Source organism: Phascolarctos cinereus, unplaced genomic scaffold (assembly GCF_003287225.1).
Source record: "Phascolarctos cinereus isolate Bilbo 61053 unplaced genomic scaffold, phaCin_HiC Scaffold_8;HRSCAF=390, whole genome shotgun sequence".
Classification (NCBI taxonomy): domain Eukaryota; kingdom Metazoa; phylum Chordata; class Mammalia; order Diprotodontia; family Phascolarctidae; genus Phascolarctos; species Phascolarctos cinereus.
Genome location: NW_027556291.1, coordinates 3141327 through 3159091, shown reverse-complemented (window position 1 = coordinate 3159091; position 17765 = coordinate 3141327). Strand labels below are relative to the sequence as shown.

At 46.5% G+C, this 17765-nt stretch overlaps 1 protein-coding gene and 1 long non-coding RNA gene across 7 annotated transcripts; one reads left to right on the top strand and one right to left on the bottom strand.

Annotated features, from left to right (window-relative positions):
* The first annotated feature begins 1535 nt into the window (after positions 1-1535).
* LOC110202687 (uncharacterized) lies at positions 1536-14551 on the top strand. 6 transcript variants are annotated; one of them, XR_013483707.1, is made up of 5 exons: positions 1536-3609; positions 7273-8742; positions 8972-9530; positions 10402-12003; positions 14233-14551. It is a non-coding gene; the product is annotated as an uncharacterized LOC110202687 (long non-coding RNA). The 6 variants fall into 6 exon arrangements; XR_002322774.2 differs by lacking the exon at positions 14233-14551 and having other exon boundaries at positions 1536-2138; positions 3503-3609; positions 10402-10731; XR_013483711.1 differs by lacking the exon at positions 14233-14551 and having other exon boundaries at positions 7273-7506; positions 7813-8742; positions 10402-10731.
* ERCC6L (ERCC excision repair 6 like, spindle assembly checkpoint helicase) lies at positions 6768-16890 on the bottom strand. Its single transcript, XM_020978951.2, has 2 exons — positions 16655-16890; positions 6768-10660 (listed from the first exon to the last, which is right to left on the bottom strand). Exons 1-2 carry the CDS (start codon positions 16831-16833, stop codon positions 7147-7149), a joined length of 3693 nt encoding a protein of 1230 aa, XP_020834610.1. The 5' UTR covers positions 16834-16890; the 3' UTR covers positions 6768-7146.
* Between the last annotated feature and the right edge of the window lie 875 nt (positions 16891-17765).

Sequence of the window (17765 nt, the reverse complement as noted above, 5' to 3'; positions counted from 1 at the left end):
CATGCTGCTGCTCTTGTACCCTGCTCTCATCCATGCCTCCCACTACCTTGGATATGTCCAGCTGGAGCATTTCCCTTAAACACCGAGTGAAAAGACCTGCTTTTTCTGTAAAGCCCCTTTAGGGCTCACCAACAGACCCTGCCACCTAACTAGGTACAGAGTAGGCCACTGGGGAAATTATTTGGCAGCCCATGAAACAGGATCTATGATCTTGTCGATTCAGAAGGTCCCTTTAATGGTGCAGAAAATAGTCCCTCCATCGTCTGCATCTCTTGTTCATTCATGGCTTCCCATATGTTTGCTACAAAGATTCCACCCAATACATACCCTTCCTCACTTTCTGCTAACATTGTAAGGGCACCAGTGGTGGAGGACTCTCACTTTCTACCTGTTAAGTCAATCAGCATTGATTAAACACCCGCTGTGGACAAAAAGAAAGAAGCCAGTGCCTGCCCTCAAGGTGCCCCGAGTCTAATGGAGGAGTCCACATGCAAACAACCATGTACTAATGAGCTATACAGGATAAATTGGAGGTGATTGACAGGGAGAGGGCCCTAGCATTAAAGGGGCTCAGGAAAAGTTTGCAGAAGGTGGGCCTGTAACAGATGGGAAGGAAGCCAGGAGGCAGAAGTAAGAGTTCCAGGTTTGGAGGATGGCCAGTGGACATTCTGCAGTTGGGAAATGGAGTGTCCTTTTCAAGGCATTCACTGGATCACAAGAGTGCATGGAAAGGCAGGAAGGGGCTGGGTTTCAGAGGACTTTGAATGACAATAAGATTCTACATTTAATCCTAGAGGTGATGGGGAGTTGATGGAATTTGTTAAATTGGTGGAGGGGAGGATTGACACCATCCAATCTGTGCTTTGGGAAGATCACTTTGGCAGCTGCCAGGGTATGGATGTATTGTTTGCACGTGATACAGGCTGGATCTTCTGTGGGTGCCTCTCAAATGAACACTGCTTTAACTGGTGGGCCTCCCTGCCCTCAAGTGGATTTTAGTGAGACAAGCACCAGATTTGGGGTGGGTGGACCTTAGTTCCAGGCCCAGCTTTGCTACTTACTACCTGTGTGACCTTAGGCAAGTCATTTAACTTTTATTTCCTCAGTTGCAAAATGAGGACACTGGACAAGATGATCTCTAGGGGCCTTTCTAGTTCTGGAACTTGCCATATAATGAGTGGTAGGAAGGTATAACATAGGCGGTAGAATGGGACAATCCAGACGAAAGTTCTAGGAAAATGGGAGGAGGGAGTGGTCTAGAAAGGCTTTGAATAGGAAGTGGCATCTGAGCTGGGCCTTGGGAAGAAAGATTTCATTAGAGCTTCCTGACTTGGGGAGGAATGCATAGATGCAAGGAAACAGAAGAGGGGATTGGACAAGTTTAGATCGATTGTAGTCCATGAAGGTCGGTTATGAAGTAACAGTTAGTTGGGGCCAACTTGTGGAAGGCCTTGCACAGGCTAAGGAGTTTATTATCTAAGCACTAGGGAGCCATGGGAGGGTTTTGGGCCGGGGGGGGGGGGGGGATGGTCTTATCTGAGCATTAGGCAGATTACCTTAGTGCTGTGTGAAAGATGAACTGGAGGGAGAGGGACACATTCAGAAGTCATTGTAGTCATCTGGGCAAGAAGTGATGACTGTCAGTGGAGATGAGGGGACAGATGTGAGAAAGGCAGTTCTACTCTAGCGAGTTTTCCGATGGTGTTCCCAGGTAAATAGGCTCGGACACAATTTCTGTAGCAATAAGGTATCATCTCAGCTCAGTCTTCGACCAGAGGGTTAAGAGATGAACATGTTAGTTTCTGCCTGGGCTTCCTGGAGTCACTGCAGCAACATTACAGCCTCAGGTCTTCTTTACCCACTAAGAACCTTCCACTAAGGGAGGATTTGGAAGGTTGGACCTACTGCTAGGCCCAGAAGCCCTGTTTACTCCATCACATTCCCCCAAACCACCAAACCTTCTGAGAGAGGCATAAATTCCTCAGCACCATCTAGTGGCCCTATCTCTCTTTTTCCCTGGTGTCTAAGAAACATACCGATGCTGCCATCCGTCATCACTGTGCAGAGGGCTGGGCCTGGAGTCAGGAAGACCTGTGTTCATATGCAGCCTCAGACACTAGTTACCTATGTGACCCTGGGTAAGTCACTTCACTCCCTGCTTGTCTGCCTCAGTTTCCCCAGCTATAAAATGGAGTTAACAATAGCGCCTCCCTTGCAGAGTGTGGGAGCCCCAGTAAACTGGTACTTCTGTTCTCTGTGATTTAGTCCTAGACTACCTAGGGGAAAACTCCTTTCTCCCTTCTATTGATCCTCACTCTTTCGTCCCCATCCGCCTCAGCCAGGCTTGCTTTCCCCTCCCTCACACTTCCTTTGTGTCTTCTGAAATGCTCATTCTATTATTAACAAACTTCACGTTGTCTTTACCATCTTCCTGAACTTAGACCTCCCCCCTCCCCAATTCCTGACCACTCTATCTCATGCCACTCTCCCAGTACTCGATGTCCCTGAACGTTTTGGGCCAGAAGGAAAAGTAGGCTGACTCCTTGCTGGTCATTCCACTTCCACAAGCTCCCTCTGCTGACTAACTATCCATCGGCCCCTAGGCCGTTCACCTTTTCCTTAAGGAAGTCCCCGATGGTTAGGTCTTCCTCTATACTCCAACACCTGCTCCTTAAGTCCCGAGGCCTACCTAGTTCATGAAACCTCAGCTCTTAGGATCTTCCCACCAGGGGGCATCCGTACGTTAGATCTCCCCATCACCTGCACATAGTTAAGTGCCCTTCCTCTGGCATGCAGCCGTTCTTCTGACCACAGCCTCCTGTCGCCCTCCAGGCAGTCGCCTCAAATCCCCATCCCCATTCCCATCCCCCACGTGTGTCCCTTTGCCCGGGCTCCTATAAGGCGTCTTTGCTGATCCCCCCGAGTTTATTACTGCTCACTCCTCAAACGAACATTGTACTTAACTATCTGTTTATATGTAAGTCCTTGAAGACAGGGACTAGTTTTTGTTTTTTTGTCTTTGTACCTTCAGGACCTAGTACCTGTCTTTGCATGTATTAGGAGCCAGGTGGCATAGTGGATAGGGCACTGGGCCTGGTGGCAGGAAGACCTGAGTTCAAATCTGGCCTCACACACTTACTAGTTATGGGATTTGGATGTTGGAGAAGGCGGGGAGTCATTGTGGCAGTCACTTCACCTCTGCCTCAGTTTCTTCCTCTGTAAAATGGGGATGATAGCACCTACCTCCCAGGACTGTTGTGAGGATCAAATGAGATAATTGCAAAGTGCTTAGTTAGCACAGTGCCTGGCACACAGTAGGTGCTCTAGAATTGGTAAATCTTAGTGCTTGTCAAATCCATTCTAAATCGTAAACTCAAGGGCAGTATTTTCTTATTTTTAACCATCTCACCTGTCCACTTTCACAACAAGAATAGTGTACTTTACATACGTAGAATGTAACTTTTTTCCAAGGGTGCTGACCAACCCTTCCTTATTTTCACAGCATCTATGTATGGCATCTTAAAGATGAAGAAGCTGGCAAAGAAGTCAGAGCTAGGCCTGGCAGTGTCATGAACACACTAGGCAGCCTCCTCCTCCCAGGTCAATGAGGTAAGGATTTGTTAAAGGGACCAATGAACAGAAATGTCAAAAGGTGCTGTTGGCTACTACCCAAGGCCTGTTGTCTTTTTGAGGCCTTCCAAGGGACGAGTTCACTGCCTCCCAGCAGATTACTTCACCACATTCTCCAGGGTTGACCAAAGGCTAGGGAGGGGGAGAGGGAGTACTGAACCAGTGCTGCCCCTCTCTACGTGCAAGCAGGAGCTGCCTCCACAGCTCTTGACGTCTTGATGGGTGTTGCTTGACCTGTGTAGGTTCTCGCCATCACAGCAGAGCAGAACCCCTTGGGAAAAAAGAGCCCCATCACCAGTTCTACAAGGAGGGAGAGAGGATTCCTTGTATAGACGGGCTGAATTCTAAGGCCTTTCAAAGTTGGAAGGTGGGGGGGGGGGTTATTTAATACCATTGCTCGTATATAAGTCATCTTTGGTAACACACAGCCGACTTCAGAATCTCAGAGTTGGAAGTGACCTTGGAGGCCATTTATGTAGTTCAAGATATGTAGAGAGAGAAAGCATTTCCTGAGCCCCTACTGTGTGCCAGGTCCTGGGGATACCAAACCATGCTAGTCAGTCCCTCCCTTCAAGCTTCTTACTTACCTATACCCTAATTCAAACACTGCAGAGGGGGCAACATAGGCCACGTATCCTGCTCTCCTATTCAGTTAGAGGCAGCATGTGGTAGAGTGGAGAGTGGAAGTCAGAGCTCTGGTTCTGAACTCTACCTTGTTTACACACTCATAGACGACTTGCTTCATTGTTTGGAGTAACAATGATTTCACTACTTACCTCACAGGGCTTGTGTGGAAAGGAAAGACCACACAAGTGTGAATTATTTCATCCATGCCTGGAATCTAGGTCTGGGCAACATAATAGCCACTCCCATAGGGACAGCTAGGTGGTGCTGCAGTACATAGAAGGCTGGGCCTGAAGACTCATCTTCCTGAGTTCCAATCTGGCCTCAAACTCGTCCTAGCTGTGTGACCCTGGTCAAGTCACTCCACCCTGTTGGCCTCAGTTTTCTCATCTAAAAAACGAGCTGGAGAAGGAAATGGGTAAATCACTGCAGTATCTTTGCCAAGAAAACCCCCAGTGGGGTCATGAAGGGTCAGACATGACTGAAAGACAATAGGCCCTAGAGCTGAAAGGGACCTTAGAGGTCACCTTATCTAGTTCTCATTTTAGAGGCCACTGAGCCTCAGAGCAGTTACACACCATGTAAACTGCAGAGCTGGGCTTCTTACCCAGCTTCTTATTCTATGTGTGTTGATTAAGTTGGGAGGCCAAAAAGCTGGCACAAAAGCCACAAGGAGGGGACTGGGGGAACAGAAAAAAGCTATGGCGGGCCAAGCATCTGACAAATGTTTCCTGACATCCCACCCCCAACAAACATCTTCCCTTGTAAAATTGAGATTGTACTCATTCCTCATTCTCACTGAAAGTGTTTCTTCAGCTGTTCTCTGGGCCCAAGACTGGTCATTTGGCAAGGAAAAGGCCTTTCACAGGCTGCAAATGATAGAGCAAGCAAAATGTACTGAGGGGTTAGTGGCTGGTCCCAGCAATCTCCCCAGGCTGGACAAAGGCCAAGAACCCGAGAGATGCAGGCCAAGTCAGTGTCATTCTGGCTACCATCCCTCGGGCCACTCTCATGCTACAGAAACACAAGTTTCTGTACCAAATATTTTCATTTAAAAGTAACTGTCAGCTGTCACCAGCCCAATCGTATTAGTAACTCATATGGGACCATCCAATCAGCAAACATTAAAGTAAAGCAGTCTCAGGAACTCCCCAAACCTGTGCCCCTGCTGACTTCAATAAGCAATTACACTCTTTTTTTTTTTTTGGCTTTTTGGCTAGGCAATAGGGTTAAGTGACTTGCCCAGGGTCACACAGCTAATAAGTGTTATGTGTCTGAGGCCACATTTGAACTCAGGTCCTCCTGACTCCAAGGCTGGAGCTCTATCCACTGCGCCATGTAGCTGCCCCTCAATTATACTCTTTTCAAAGGCTACCTCTCTATGGGAGCAATGGCTGGTAACTGAAGATCATTTTGAGGGGGAAAGGTTGGAGTTGAGGGAAAGAATGTAGAAGTCAAGAGAGCTTTGAGTATGATCTGAGGATATCTCCTTCCTCCCAAGAGAACAGGGACAAACAAACACCCTGACATACATGTATATGGTGGACACTCTAAATATCAGGGACATATACTTGTAAACAAGTTCAAAAATCTTCTTGTAAGTATTCTGTTCTATGCAAGAAATATACACAGGCCTTTTGCAAAAATGTTTCCAGGAAACTGAGGAATGATTGACTGCCTTAGAATATTAATTCCAATTATCATATGCAAATGAAAGTGCTTACTTTTAGCCAGAGTGTAAAGCCAGTAGGAGAGGGAAGAACTTAAGAACAACGTGGAAAAATACCTCTTCCTAAGAGGAGCACAAGGAGTGGGGTGGTGGAGTGAGCAGAGTGCCAGACTCAGGAGTCAAGACAACCCAGATTCAAATCCTCAGATGCTTAATTAGCTGTGTGAACCCAGGTTCACAAGTCATTGAACCTCACTCAGTCTGTTAAATGCAACTCTGAGGTTCCTTCCAACTTTGATCCTAAGAGTGGCTCTTCTGGATGTGAGGAGTGAGCTAGGTGTCATGCTGAATGATTTTTCTGAGTGAAGGAGAACAATTGTATCTTATAGGATTCACTTCCCCCCAGTCACCTCCTTTGTATGGGGGCAGGTAGTTATGGGGAAGGAGGAATGTGAAGGCTTTGTGATGAGCAGAAAAGGCTGCAGTAGGTAGAAGAGAAGAACCCTGGAATGGCCCCATCTCCAAATAGATGTGTTCTGGGAATGAAGAGGCTTATTGATGGTCCCAAAGTAAAATTTCTAATGAGAGCTACTATTTATACTAGGTCTTAGTCCAGTTTTAAGCTTGAGATTTGAGATAAACCTAAGTTTAACAGAAGTGCACCGCGACTTTTGGAACAGCCTGTACAGTGCTTTACGTGTCAGTTCCTTTGATCAAAAATTAGTGAAGCAGTAGCAGTGCCCAGCCCCATTTAGAATTATAGCCTTTTCAAGTTCAGGATGCCACTGAGAAGCAGCTTTCATGTGCACTTACCAATATCATCAATTTCAAAGAGAACATAACATTTAATTTGAATTAAATTCACTTTAATTTTCCCAACTAGATTGCAAACCCCCAAGGAGGTTTTTCAGAACAGAGTCAATTGGCTTGTAAACTTAAAAGAACCTTTTAAAAAACAATAATGTCCCATATGGACTATCCCAGCAGCAAAACACACAGAACAAAAGGCAGCAAAAACTCTCAATCCCCCAGCCCAGTCTTGGTGGGAGTAATAAATGTTCACAAAAAAAAAAAAGGAACATAAACGTGTTTGTCATCCTAAACATGCTAGAAGCTGCTATCCTTATTCAAAGCAATCACCTTAAATTAGGAGAAACTGAATTAGAAAAGTAAGCATAGATAACCCTTCAGGGGATTGTAAAGTACAGCAAATAAACCACTTCTCAAGTTTGACTAAGTTGCTTATATAAACTTAAAGTCAGGAGCATGACTTCAGGATCGGTACTTTTTATATCAAGGGCTTTAAGTAAACAGTTGAGTGCTTCCTGTATTTTCCCTCTCTCTTTCAGTTCCTTTCCACGCCTGACCAGAGCCTCATACTCATCTGTCACGGGAGCTGAACTCGGGTTGTGTGCAGTCGTCTCCTGTGAATCTTGACCAGATGCACTCTGGGCTAAGTCTGAGCAAGACACAGCCAAAGAACAAGGCTCACTTTGGGTCAATGAGGTTTCTTCTGCAGGTTCCTCTTCTGAGAGTTCAGACTTTTGACTATACTCTGCTGCTGCTGCTGCTTCTAAATGCTTGTCAGTATTCTTTTGCTCACTAGCATCTTCTTCCATATCTTCAACATGGTCTAAAATCACATTAATAAGTGATCTCCTTGAAGCCAGGGATCTTCTAGAAATTGCAGAACTATTTCCACCACTACCTATTTCAGATAAAAACAATTCAGATTGGGATCTATTGCTTTTGGGAGTTGAGCTAAATTGTGTCAGTAACGGGTTTGGGGAAGGGGGTAATATTCCTTCTGTCACAGAATCATCTTCATCATCTGAAACAATCTTCCTCATTGTATATCTTGTTTTCACAGGAGCTATTTTGTTTTCCAGTTCACTTTCTTGATCAGAGAGATTCTCAAGCTGTGGATCGTCAAAGCTACTCTGCCCCCTAGGATTAGTTGCTAAATCCCACATGCTATTATTCTCCCTCCTTTCCATGGGCTCCAAAGACTGCTTGGAAAGATTCTGTCCACTCTCTAGAGAGTCTTCCAAGAAAAGATTGAAATCATCAGCATCCTGCAGTGAAGAAGCTAAGGCTTCATTTGGTCCAGAATTCTCCATTGCACTTGGGCCTGCTGACAAATCCCCTAGTAGGCTAATGAGAGAAGTACCCAAGTCCATAGACTTTTCTGGACTAATAGGCAAGAAGAAAGATTCCAGCAAAATCTCATCTGGATTTGGTTCAAGATCAGCTTTTCCTGTTTCATGAGCTAACTGCTTTATACTTTCCTGAGTGTTATGTGGTAAAACTTGACTATCATCAGGATTATTGGTCTTTGATATTTCCATTTCATGGCACCCTTCACTGGAAAAAGTAGTTACAAATTCATCATCAATTTTGTGTTCTGATACATGAACATCAGATTGTTTTCCAGACACATCTACACTAATGGCAGAGAGATCACATGCCTCACTTTCTTCAACAACACTCAAATTTGCCATTCCAGAATGGAAAGAGTCTTCTTGTGTAAGATCAACAATTACAGGTGGCGAAGGAGGATGTGCAACATTCAATTCAGAGCATTTTTTCTTTGGTTTGGAAGATGCAGGTTTTTTCAGCCAGGTTTCCTCAACTCCGGTTCTTGCATTGGTCAGTAAGAGCTCATTATTCTGAGACTCTAATTCAACTAGGAGTTGAGCCTTTTGAACCCTTTCTTGAACATACTGAGATTCCCCTACCTCAGACTCTTCGTGAACAGACACATCATGTGTGAACATCAAATCATGGTCAGAGATTCCTGCTATTCCCAAAGTGTGTAGGTAAGCAATATGTTCTTCCAATTTCTTATCAGTCTTTCTGTGACCAGCATGCAAAGAATGCAGTTGCAACTGTGTTGCAGAACTCCGAAAGTCCCCTATTGTAAACAGCTCTCGTAATTCTTGCTTGCTAAAATAGCGAATGGGGTTTTTTTGATCCCCGGTTGTTTGTCTTATTAACGAGTCCTTGAAAACCTGTCTTCTGTATATTTTCTCCTCCACTGTCCCACAGGTGACCAGCCTATAAACGACAACATTTTCTTTTTGCCCGATTCTGTAAACTCGATCTACAGCTTGTGCATCAGTTGCAGGATTCCAGCTAGGATCAAAAATGACCACTCTAGTTGCTGCAGTTAAAGTGAGACCTACTCCACCTACTTGTGAAGTAAGGAGAAAAACAGAGACACCCTGACTGTGCTGAAATAAGTCAATTCGCCTCTGTCTTTCTGAAAGATGAGTAACAGTTCCATCAATACGCAAAGTCTTGAACTTCTCTTTCTTTAAAAGGTGCTCTATGATGTCTAGAAGTTTTCTGGATTGGGAAAATACCAGAGTCTGATGTCCTTCATCTTGTAATCTCTTAAGCAAAGCCATGAGGAATATCACTTTCCCCGATTCTTGCATTAGGGATTCAGGAGGTACTTGATCCATCCGGATGTCTGAATGAGCGGCTTCACTTTCATCTTCACCAGAGAAGTTGCCTTCTTTGAGACCTAACAACCTGCAGGCCCGCACTGACAGTAACCTCGGGTGATCACACAGCTTCTTTAAGACAGTCAGCTCAGCCAAAGGTGAACGTGTTTCCACCAACAACTGTTTGATGTGGTTTAGGGATACAAATTTCCTATATATTTCTTCTTGCAAAGGTACTAAATACACCCAAATAATTAACTCATTTTTCCTGCAAAGGCAAGGGACTTCACAGACAATGTCACCACCTGGATTCTTTTCAGGAAGATTGCTTTGGGGTTTATTGGCACTTTTCTTCTGTACATCTTTTTTAGTCCTCCTGAGAAAATAGGGTTTTATAAGTGTCATTAAGTTTTCAGATATTTTCAACCCCAGGGCCTTCTCTTCTAAAGTAGCATCTTTCTCCCTGGCCCTCGTAATGGGATTTTGATATTCCATTTTAAAGGTTTTAGACGTTCCTAGCAAGGATCCCTGACAAGCAAAATCAAAGAGGGACCACAGCTCATGCAAGTTATTCTGAATTGGGGTTCCTGTCAGGAGGATGCGATTCTTCACAGGGATAGCCCGGGCAGCCATTGATGACTTAGTAGAAGAGCTTTTAATTTTATGGGCTTCATCAAGTATAAGATAGTCCCAGACAAACTCTTTTCCATCTAATTGGGAAAGCTGCTGCCAGTTGTTGATCAACATTTGGTACGTCGTCACAGCTACCCCATTTTTCCTCTGAATCCTGCTTAGATTTCTGGTACGTTCATTCTTACTAGAACCATGAAAGGTGGCAACTCTCATTCCTGGGGTCCACTTAGCAAATTCTTTGGTCCATGTGCTGATAAGGCTGGTAGGCATGATCAGCAGGACACACCTCACAAGTTCAGCATCAAACATAGCAGAAAGGAAAGCAATAATCTGAATAGTCTTCCCCAATCCCATATCATCTGCCAATATGCCACCTTTCCTTCTGTCTTTATACAGGCTATAGAGAAAGGCCAAACCTTCTTTCTGGTGCTCATAAAGTCGACTGTGCAGTTCTCGATACACCATCAGGCCACTGTTGCACACTTCAATGAATTCATCATCTCCTTCCACCGACAGCTCTTTCAGGGCTTCCTGCAGTCTCTGGATTCGGCTCAGAACCTTCTCATTGGGAAAAACATCTTTTGCTAAATAGAAAAGTTTAAGGGCTTCTTCTAGATTTCCATTCTTGGTCGCTTCTTTTGCTTCTTTTACATATCTATAAATGTAAAAAAGAAAGGCACTTGCTATTTGCTGGGCATCAGAGGTATAAAGACAAAAATGAAACCACCCCCTCAAAGAGCTTACAGTTCGTTGAAGGGAAGGACTAGCAGGTGTAGAGGGGGGTGTGTGTGTGTGTGTGTGTGTGTGTGTGTGTGTGTGTGTGTGTGTGTGTGTGTGTATGTGTGTGTGTGTGTGTGAGAGAGAGAGAGAGAGAGAGTGAGTGCAAGAGAAAGAATTAGGAAAGGACTGGTGGAGGAAAGATCAAGAAGGTCTTCCAGTAGGAGCTGGTACCAGAATTGAAACAGCTTTCAAGGAAATCAGGTATTCTAAGAAGCTACATGAGTAAGGAATGCATGGGGGTCAAACAGCCTGTGCAAAGGCAGGGATGAGAGATGTGCTGGATTACAGAATGTGTGAAAGCCAATAACGTATAAGGCTTGAAAGGTAGATTAGAGATAGGCTGTGAAAGGGTTTCAGTGACCAACAAAAGAGTTAACAGTTAATCCTACAAGAAATAAGGTGCTGGGGCAGCTAGGTGGCGCAGTGGACAGAGCACCGACCCTAGAGTTAGGAGGACTTGAGTTCAAATGCAGCCTCAGACACATAACACTCACTGTGACTCTGGACAAGTCACTTAACCCCAGTTGCCCTCACCAAAATAAATAAATTAAAAGAAAAGAAAAGAAAGGAAATAGGGTGCCCCTGGAGGTTACTGAGCAGGGGGATATCATTTTGGCAGCTATGTGGAAGATGAATGGGAAAGGGGAGAGAGTGGAGTCAAGGAGACTAATTAGGAGGTGATTGCAACAGTGTAGAAAAGAAGTGATGAGGATGGAAGGGAAAGAAGAGGATAGATGTAGGAAGGGTTGTAGAGGTAGAATTAACAAGACTTAGCAATTGATTAAATGTGAGATTACTGAGAACGGAGGAGTCAAGATCTGGAAGGTTGTGAACTTGAGTGACAAGAAGTAAACAGAGGAAAGACCAGGAGTCTGAAATGTCCGGGAGACAGTTAGCAAGTCAGCGTTCAGCCTAGGGGCAAAGCAGTCCTGATTTTGCTATAAGCTACAGTTCATTTTGTAATACAAGCTGGCCTTCTAATATCCTAAATTCAGAACAGAAGAGACCAGCACAAAAGATGCCAGTGAAAGATGATTCCACAAAGCAGAGAGCTGCAAACACTCAAAGGGCCATAGCAGCAATGGTGGGAAACAAACACGTGATGGTTCCACATTCTAACAAAATGTCTCAAAACTGCCACCTAGAGCAGGAGCCCAATCCTGAATACTGACGTGGAATCCAGAAGTTTCCTTCAAAGCTTCACCCTAATCAAGCCAGGTAACTTTTTTGAGCATCAGTTTCCTCATCTGTAAAATGGGGATGACAAGGCCCCCTGCCTCTCAGGGTCATTGCAAGGGTCCAAAAGGTGTGAAAAGCCTATGTTAACAAGCACTTATGAAGTACTTCCTGTGTGCCAAGTGCTGGGGGTGTAGTGAGGGGCTGCCCAAGCAGTTTACATTCAGACAAGGGAAGACAGCACATAAAAGAGGTGGGGAGGGCTCAAGGTACATCCCCACCAGGGTATGGTGGTGAAGTTCAGAGAACAAAGGATGGCTAGTCTGGGCCCTTCCTCAAAATGGAACCTTCAGGAGGAATTAGAGGCAATTAGTGGCAGAGTGTGCAGAGCATTAGGCCTACAGTTAGGAAGATCTGAATTCACATGTGGCCTCAGAAGGGTCAGATAATATTGGAACCTGCCTCCCAGGGTTGGGAGGAGCAAATGAAGTAAAAACGCTTGGAATAGGGCCTAGCACATGGTAGATGCTTAATAAATGCTTATTCTCTCCCCCTGATAATAGAAGGCAGCCAAAGCATGGGGGGGGGCACCCCAAGTCCAGAGAATGAACCATGATTGGTCTGGGCCCTTCCTCAAAGTGGAGGTGGGGGAGCCAAGCCAATGCAGTTCAGTTCTTGCCCCGAATCCATCGGGCATCCCTGCCCAGCCTTCAAGAGGAAGACAATGCTTGGGGGAGAGGGACAGCACCAAGGCTGAGCCACGTGCAGTGGCCCCCAAAGTACTGAGGAGCCCTGTGGCCAGGCCTGGGAAAATACAAAGTTTGGAGAAGACAAGCCATAAAATCCCTTTCTGGAGTGTAAGGGCTGGTAGAGGGCTAAGACACACACACAAATAACCGTAACCTACATTACTACGTTATAACTGCATCAGAGAGGCACACAATGCCACTTATGGTCTGACAAAGAAAAAGGTGATGGGGGGGGGGGGTGGAGAGAATCAGAATTTTCTTGGCTCTATTCCCTCCTCCCCTAAAATCAGACAGCTGTTTCTCTACTCCTCTTGGATCCTTTTGGGGAAAAGCCTGTATTCTAGGAAAAGAAAGGAGTTATCAGGAGGGCAGGACAAAGGAATTGGCTATTGCCGGGATCCCAACCTGGAGCACCACTGCCTCTCCCTGTTGCTGAACACAGAGCCAAATGAGGCCAGGGTTGGGGCCGTCTGAGTGCCTGGTTAAGCAGGTGGGGGTCTCTGGGTGTTTGTTTTCTCCTAATGCCTCCTGGGTGAGAATCTAGTGCAATGGGTTAAGCTGCAAATTGGTGAAGATTTTCAGGAAGGCCCAGCAGCCACCAAGACTTGGACAGTCATAATGCTGTTTTACAAGGCAAAATGTGACTTTACCAACACTGAGTCCTCCCTGGTTCCCTTAAGTATACCAGTGTCAAAGTCTTGGGGCTCAGACAAGGTGGAAAAAAGCCCAAGAAACATTTTAAAGTTCAACATGGCCAAAAGCAAACTCACTGTCTTTCTGCCAAACCCTTCTTCCTAACTTCCATATTACTGTAGAGGGAATGCCATCTTCCCAACTGCCAGGCTCACAATGTAGGTATCAGCCTCAACTCCTCATTCTCTCACTCCACCCCATGCAATCTGTTGCTAAAGTCTCTCAATTTTACCATTTTAACATCTCTTGAACACTCCCCTTCTCTCCTCTGCCCCCACCCTCATCACCTCACACCTGGACCATGGCAATAGCTGCTGGGGGGGCTGCCTGCCTCCAGGTTTTCCCCACTCCGGGCCATCCTCCATTCAGCCACCAAAGTGATTTTCCTAAAACAGAAGATCCAACAATGTCACTCCCCTCCTCGCTAAACTCCAGTGGCTCCCCATCACCTCCAGGAGCAAATACAAGATGCTGTGTTTGGCATTCAAAGCCCTTCGTGCCCTGCCCCCTCCTCCCTTTGCAGTCTGCTGACACCTCACACCCTGACTGCCCACTCTTTCATCCAGTGACACTGGCCGCCTGCTGTGCCTTAAACAAGATGCTCATCTCCTGACTCCGGACTTGGGCATTTTCACTTGCAGCAGTTCCCCATACTTCCTCTTCTCTACTTCCAGGCTTCCTTCAAGCACAAGATGTCTTGCCAGATCCCCCTGAATTCTAGAACCTTCCTGGATTTGCTTATTTCCAATAGATGTCCTCTAGTGGCCCCTCTGTATATAATTGTTTTTGTTCCTTGAGGACAGAGATTGTCTTTTCTTTTTATCCCCAGGCAGACTTAGCACTGGGCCAGGCACATAAAAGGCACTTAGTAGATATTCACTGACTAATTGAAAAGAGGAAGCAGCTGGTGGCTCAGTGGAGAGAGAGTGCTGGGCCCTGGAATCACAAAGACCTGAGTTCAAATCCTGCCTCAATCACTTCCTAGCTGTGTGACCCTGGACAACTCACTTAACCTCTGTTTGCCTTAATCCACTGGAGAAGGAAAGGTCAAACTATTCTGGTATCTTTACCAGTACCCTGCCATGAACAGTAGTCCTAAACATTATGAGTGTGAATTATTTTTAAAAGTCAGAATAAAATGCTTTCTAAGAAACCATGAAAACTGCGTATATTTCTGATTTATTAAAATGCAGAGCTATAACAGAACAGACTTAAAACGTTATAAGGAAATTCACTGACATGCTTTCATTGTGTTCAGTTATTTTTCAGTTGTGTCCAACTCTCCATGACCCCATTTGGAGTTTTCTTAGCAAAGATACTGGAACGGTTTGCCATTTCCTTCACCAGCTAATTTTACAGATGAGGAAACTGAGGCAACTGCCTAGGGTCACAGCTAGTGTCTGAGGTCAGATTTGAACTCAGGAAGATGAGTCTTCCTGACTCCAGGCCTGGCCCTCTATCCACTGCAGTGCCCCCCAGCTGCCCTTGGCTTTCACTGTACACATAAGAAAATAAAGAGAATTGAAGGAAAGCATTGGTATCTGTGGGTGGTGGGAAAATCAAGAAAATCTTCCCAGAGGAGATAGTACCAGAGATGAGCTTCGAAGGAGGCCAAGGATTCAAAGAGGCTGAGGTGAGAAGGGAAGGCATTCCTGGCACAGGAGATAGCATGTGAAAAGACATAGAAAGGAGACTTGGACGCAAAACTGAATTTGGGGAATAATTGGTGGGTCAATCTGGGTGGACACTGTGTGAAGAGTTGGAAGAAGGGGGAGATGTTGGAAGCTGGACTGGGGAAGGTATGAAATGCTGGGCTGAGAGGGGCTATTTTGTTGTAGAGGCAAGAAGCCACTGAAGATTTCTGAGTAGAGGAGTAACATAGCCAGACCTGTGGAGGATGGATTAGAAAGGGGGAAGAGATGAACTTCCTACCTAGTACCTCTGCCAGTACTCTTTAGGCAAGAGGAGATAAGGGTCTTTAAGTAGCCCAATAAGTGAAGAGAATGGATGGATCCAAGAGAGCCTGAGCATAGAGTTGACAAGACTTGGAAACAGGATTAAGGAAGGTGACTCAATGTCACGCCCACCTGCCCCCATACACGTAATCCTACATAGAGCCATTATACAAGTTCAGGTTCTTATCACCTCAGGTATGGACTATCTAAAGTGGCCTCCTCCACCCCTCCCTCCCTAGACGATTATAAATACCCAAATTAACTTCAAAGGACTTTTGAAGGAAGAAGCTATCTGCATCCAGAGAAATAGATGTATAGAATGATTTTACATACACACACACACACATTTTCATCTAATGGTGGGGGGTTTGAAAAAAAGGGGAAAAAGTTAACATGATAGCTTTATTATATGTTTAAAAGGAATAGCAAGTTGTACATAACAGATTTGCATTTCAAGTGCAATTATCTTTTTTTATTCTGTGTTGTAGAAATGCTTGTTTTATATCATAAAAATAAATAAAACACTAAAAAATAATAATAGCTAACATCTATATCACTTATCCTAGGTGCCAGGTACTCTGCTAAACGCTTTACAATTATCATCTCATCTGGCCCTCACAAGAACCCGGGGAGGCAGGTGCTATTATTATTCTCATTTTACAGTTGAGGAAAGTGAGGCAGACAGAGGTTAAATGACTTGACCAGAGTCACATGGCTGGGGTCTGGGTCAGGATTTGAACTCTGATCTCGGTTCTATGGTGATTTTGCAATTCAGTATTTTACTTTCCCCACCTAGGCACTCGTTCCCCTCTGCCAGCCCCTGTAATAACGAGTCGCGAGACCAGGCCCGGTGGGCGTGGCCCGGGGGCTGGAGCAGTTCAGCCGCCAGGCCGGGCCTGATTCAGCCAGCACGCGCAGGGGGAGGGTGGGGACGCCACGCATCAAAATCAAACGAATCAACATGTAGCAACCCAGTTTTCTTCCTCTCCCCCTAAATCTAGAGTTGGGTCGGGACCAGGACATCTTGGAAGGCCGGGAACGCCCTACTTCCGCTCTCCTCCGCCCAGCAGCCCTCGGAAGCCTCCCAGGCAGCCCCAGCGAGCAGTGCGCACGCACTCTTCTCTCGCCGCAGCAGGCCGCAGCCCCCGACCCCACCCCCCCTTCCCAAATCCCTTAGTACAGATGCTCCTCTCCCCTCCCCCTCCCCCTCCCTTTGGAGATTCAGTCTGTCCGCCCGCTAGCCCGCCCCCCTCAGGGGCTCAGGGAGCTGGGAGCGGTGGCAGCCTCACCACCCACCTCCGATAACTGGCTGCTTGCTCCGGGCTCAGTAGCTGCTCCACCGCACTCCCTGTCGCCGGGGCCGCCGACTCCTCCCTTGCCGCCTCGGCCTCAGCCTCGGTCCCGGCCTCGGTCTCGGCCTCGGTCCCGGCCTCGGTCCCGGCCTCGGTCCCGGCCTCGGCCTGCGGCTCCGCCATCGCTACCGCTGCAGGGCTGACTAGGAGGAAAGGGCGGTGGAGGCTGTTTCTTTTGAATCTTCCCTCCGGAGCGGCACTGACGCAGAGTGGGCGGGGCCAACAAGGCTCTGGGCCAATAGCAGGCCCGTCGTCGCCCTCTGTCTCTCCCCGCCTCCTGGTGCCCGCTGCTCGCCTAGCTGTCCCAGTCGTCTTGGGCCTGACGGGCCTGGCAGCATTGGGCCCGTGTAGGCCGTGGAATCGAGACCAGAGAGCCTGGGGGTGATGGGAAGTGACCCCTTTGGACAGTCGAGGTGGTGGGCTATTAGGTTTGTTTTGTTCAGTCGTTTTCAGTCGTGTCAGACTCTCCATGACCCCATGAGGGGTTTCCTTGGCAGAGATACTGGAGTGTTTTGCCATTGCCTTCTCCAGCTCATTTTACAGAGGAGGAAACTGAGGCAAGCAGGGCTAAGTGACTTGACCAGGGTCACACAGCTAGGACGTGTCTGAGGCTGGATTTGAACTCAGGTCTTACTGACTCGTGCCTGGCACTTTATCTGCTGTGACACCTAGCTGCTAGGTTGCCTCCGGGATAAATAAAATGTCAACTAGTCACAGCATGAGTTAAGCGGCCCAGTTCAAGCCTCTGAAATCTGTGGCCTTTTCTCAGCTTGACAAACCAAGGGCAAAACATGTGACAGTGGCAGAGAGCTGGATCCTCAAACATCCAAAAGACATACATCCCCTAACCTCTCTTCAGGAAAGGGAAGAAAGGATGATTGCAGACACTGTTGGGAATCACAGACAGAGTGCAACTGGAGGCAATGTGAGGCTGTAGAAGAGCCTGACAAGCTCAGAGACAGGCAACCTGGCCACAATGGGAAGGCAAGCATTCCTTCTGTCATGGTGTCTTCCACCAATCAGATGACATTGTACCCCCTACCCCTGACAAAATT

Coding starts and splice junctions, on each gene's coding strand:
- ERCC6L (XM_020978951.2), bottom strand. CDS start 16,833: ATGGCGGAGCCGCAGGCCGAGGCCGGGACCGAGGCCGGGACCGAGGCC. Junction 10,661..16,654: donor CAAGCAGCCAGTTATCGGAG/GTGGGTGGTGAG, acceptor TTACATTTATAG/ATATGTAAAAGAAGCAAAAG.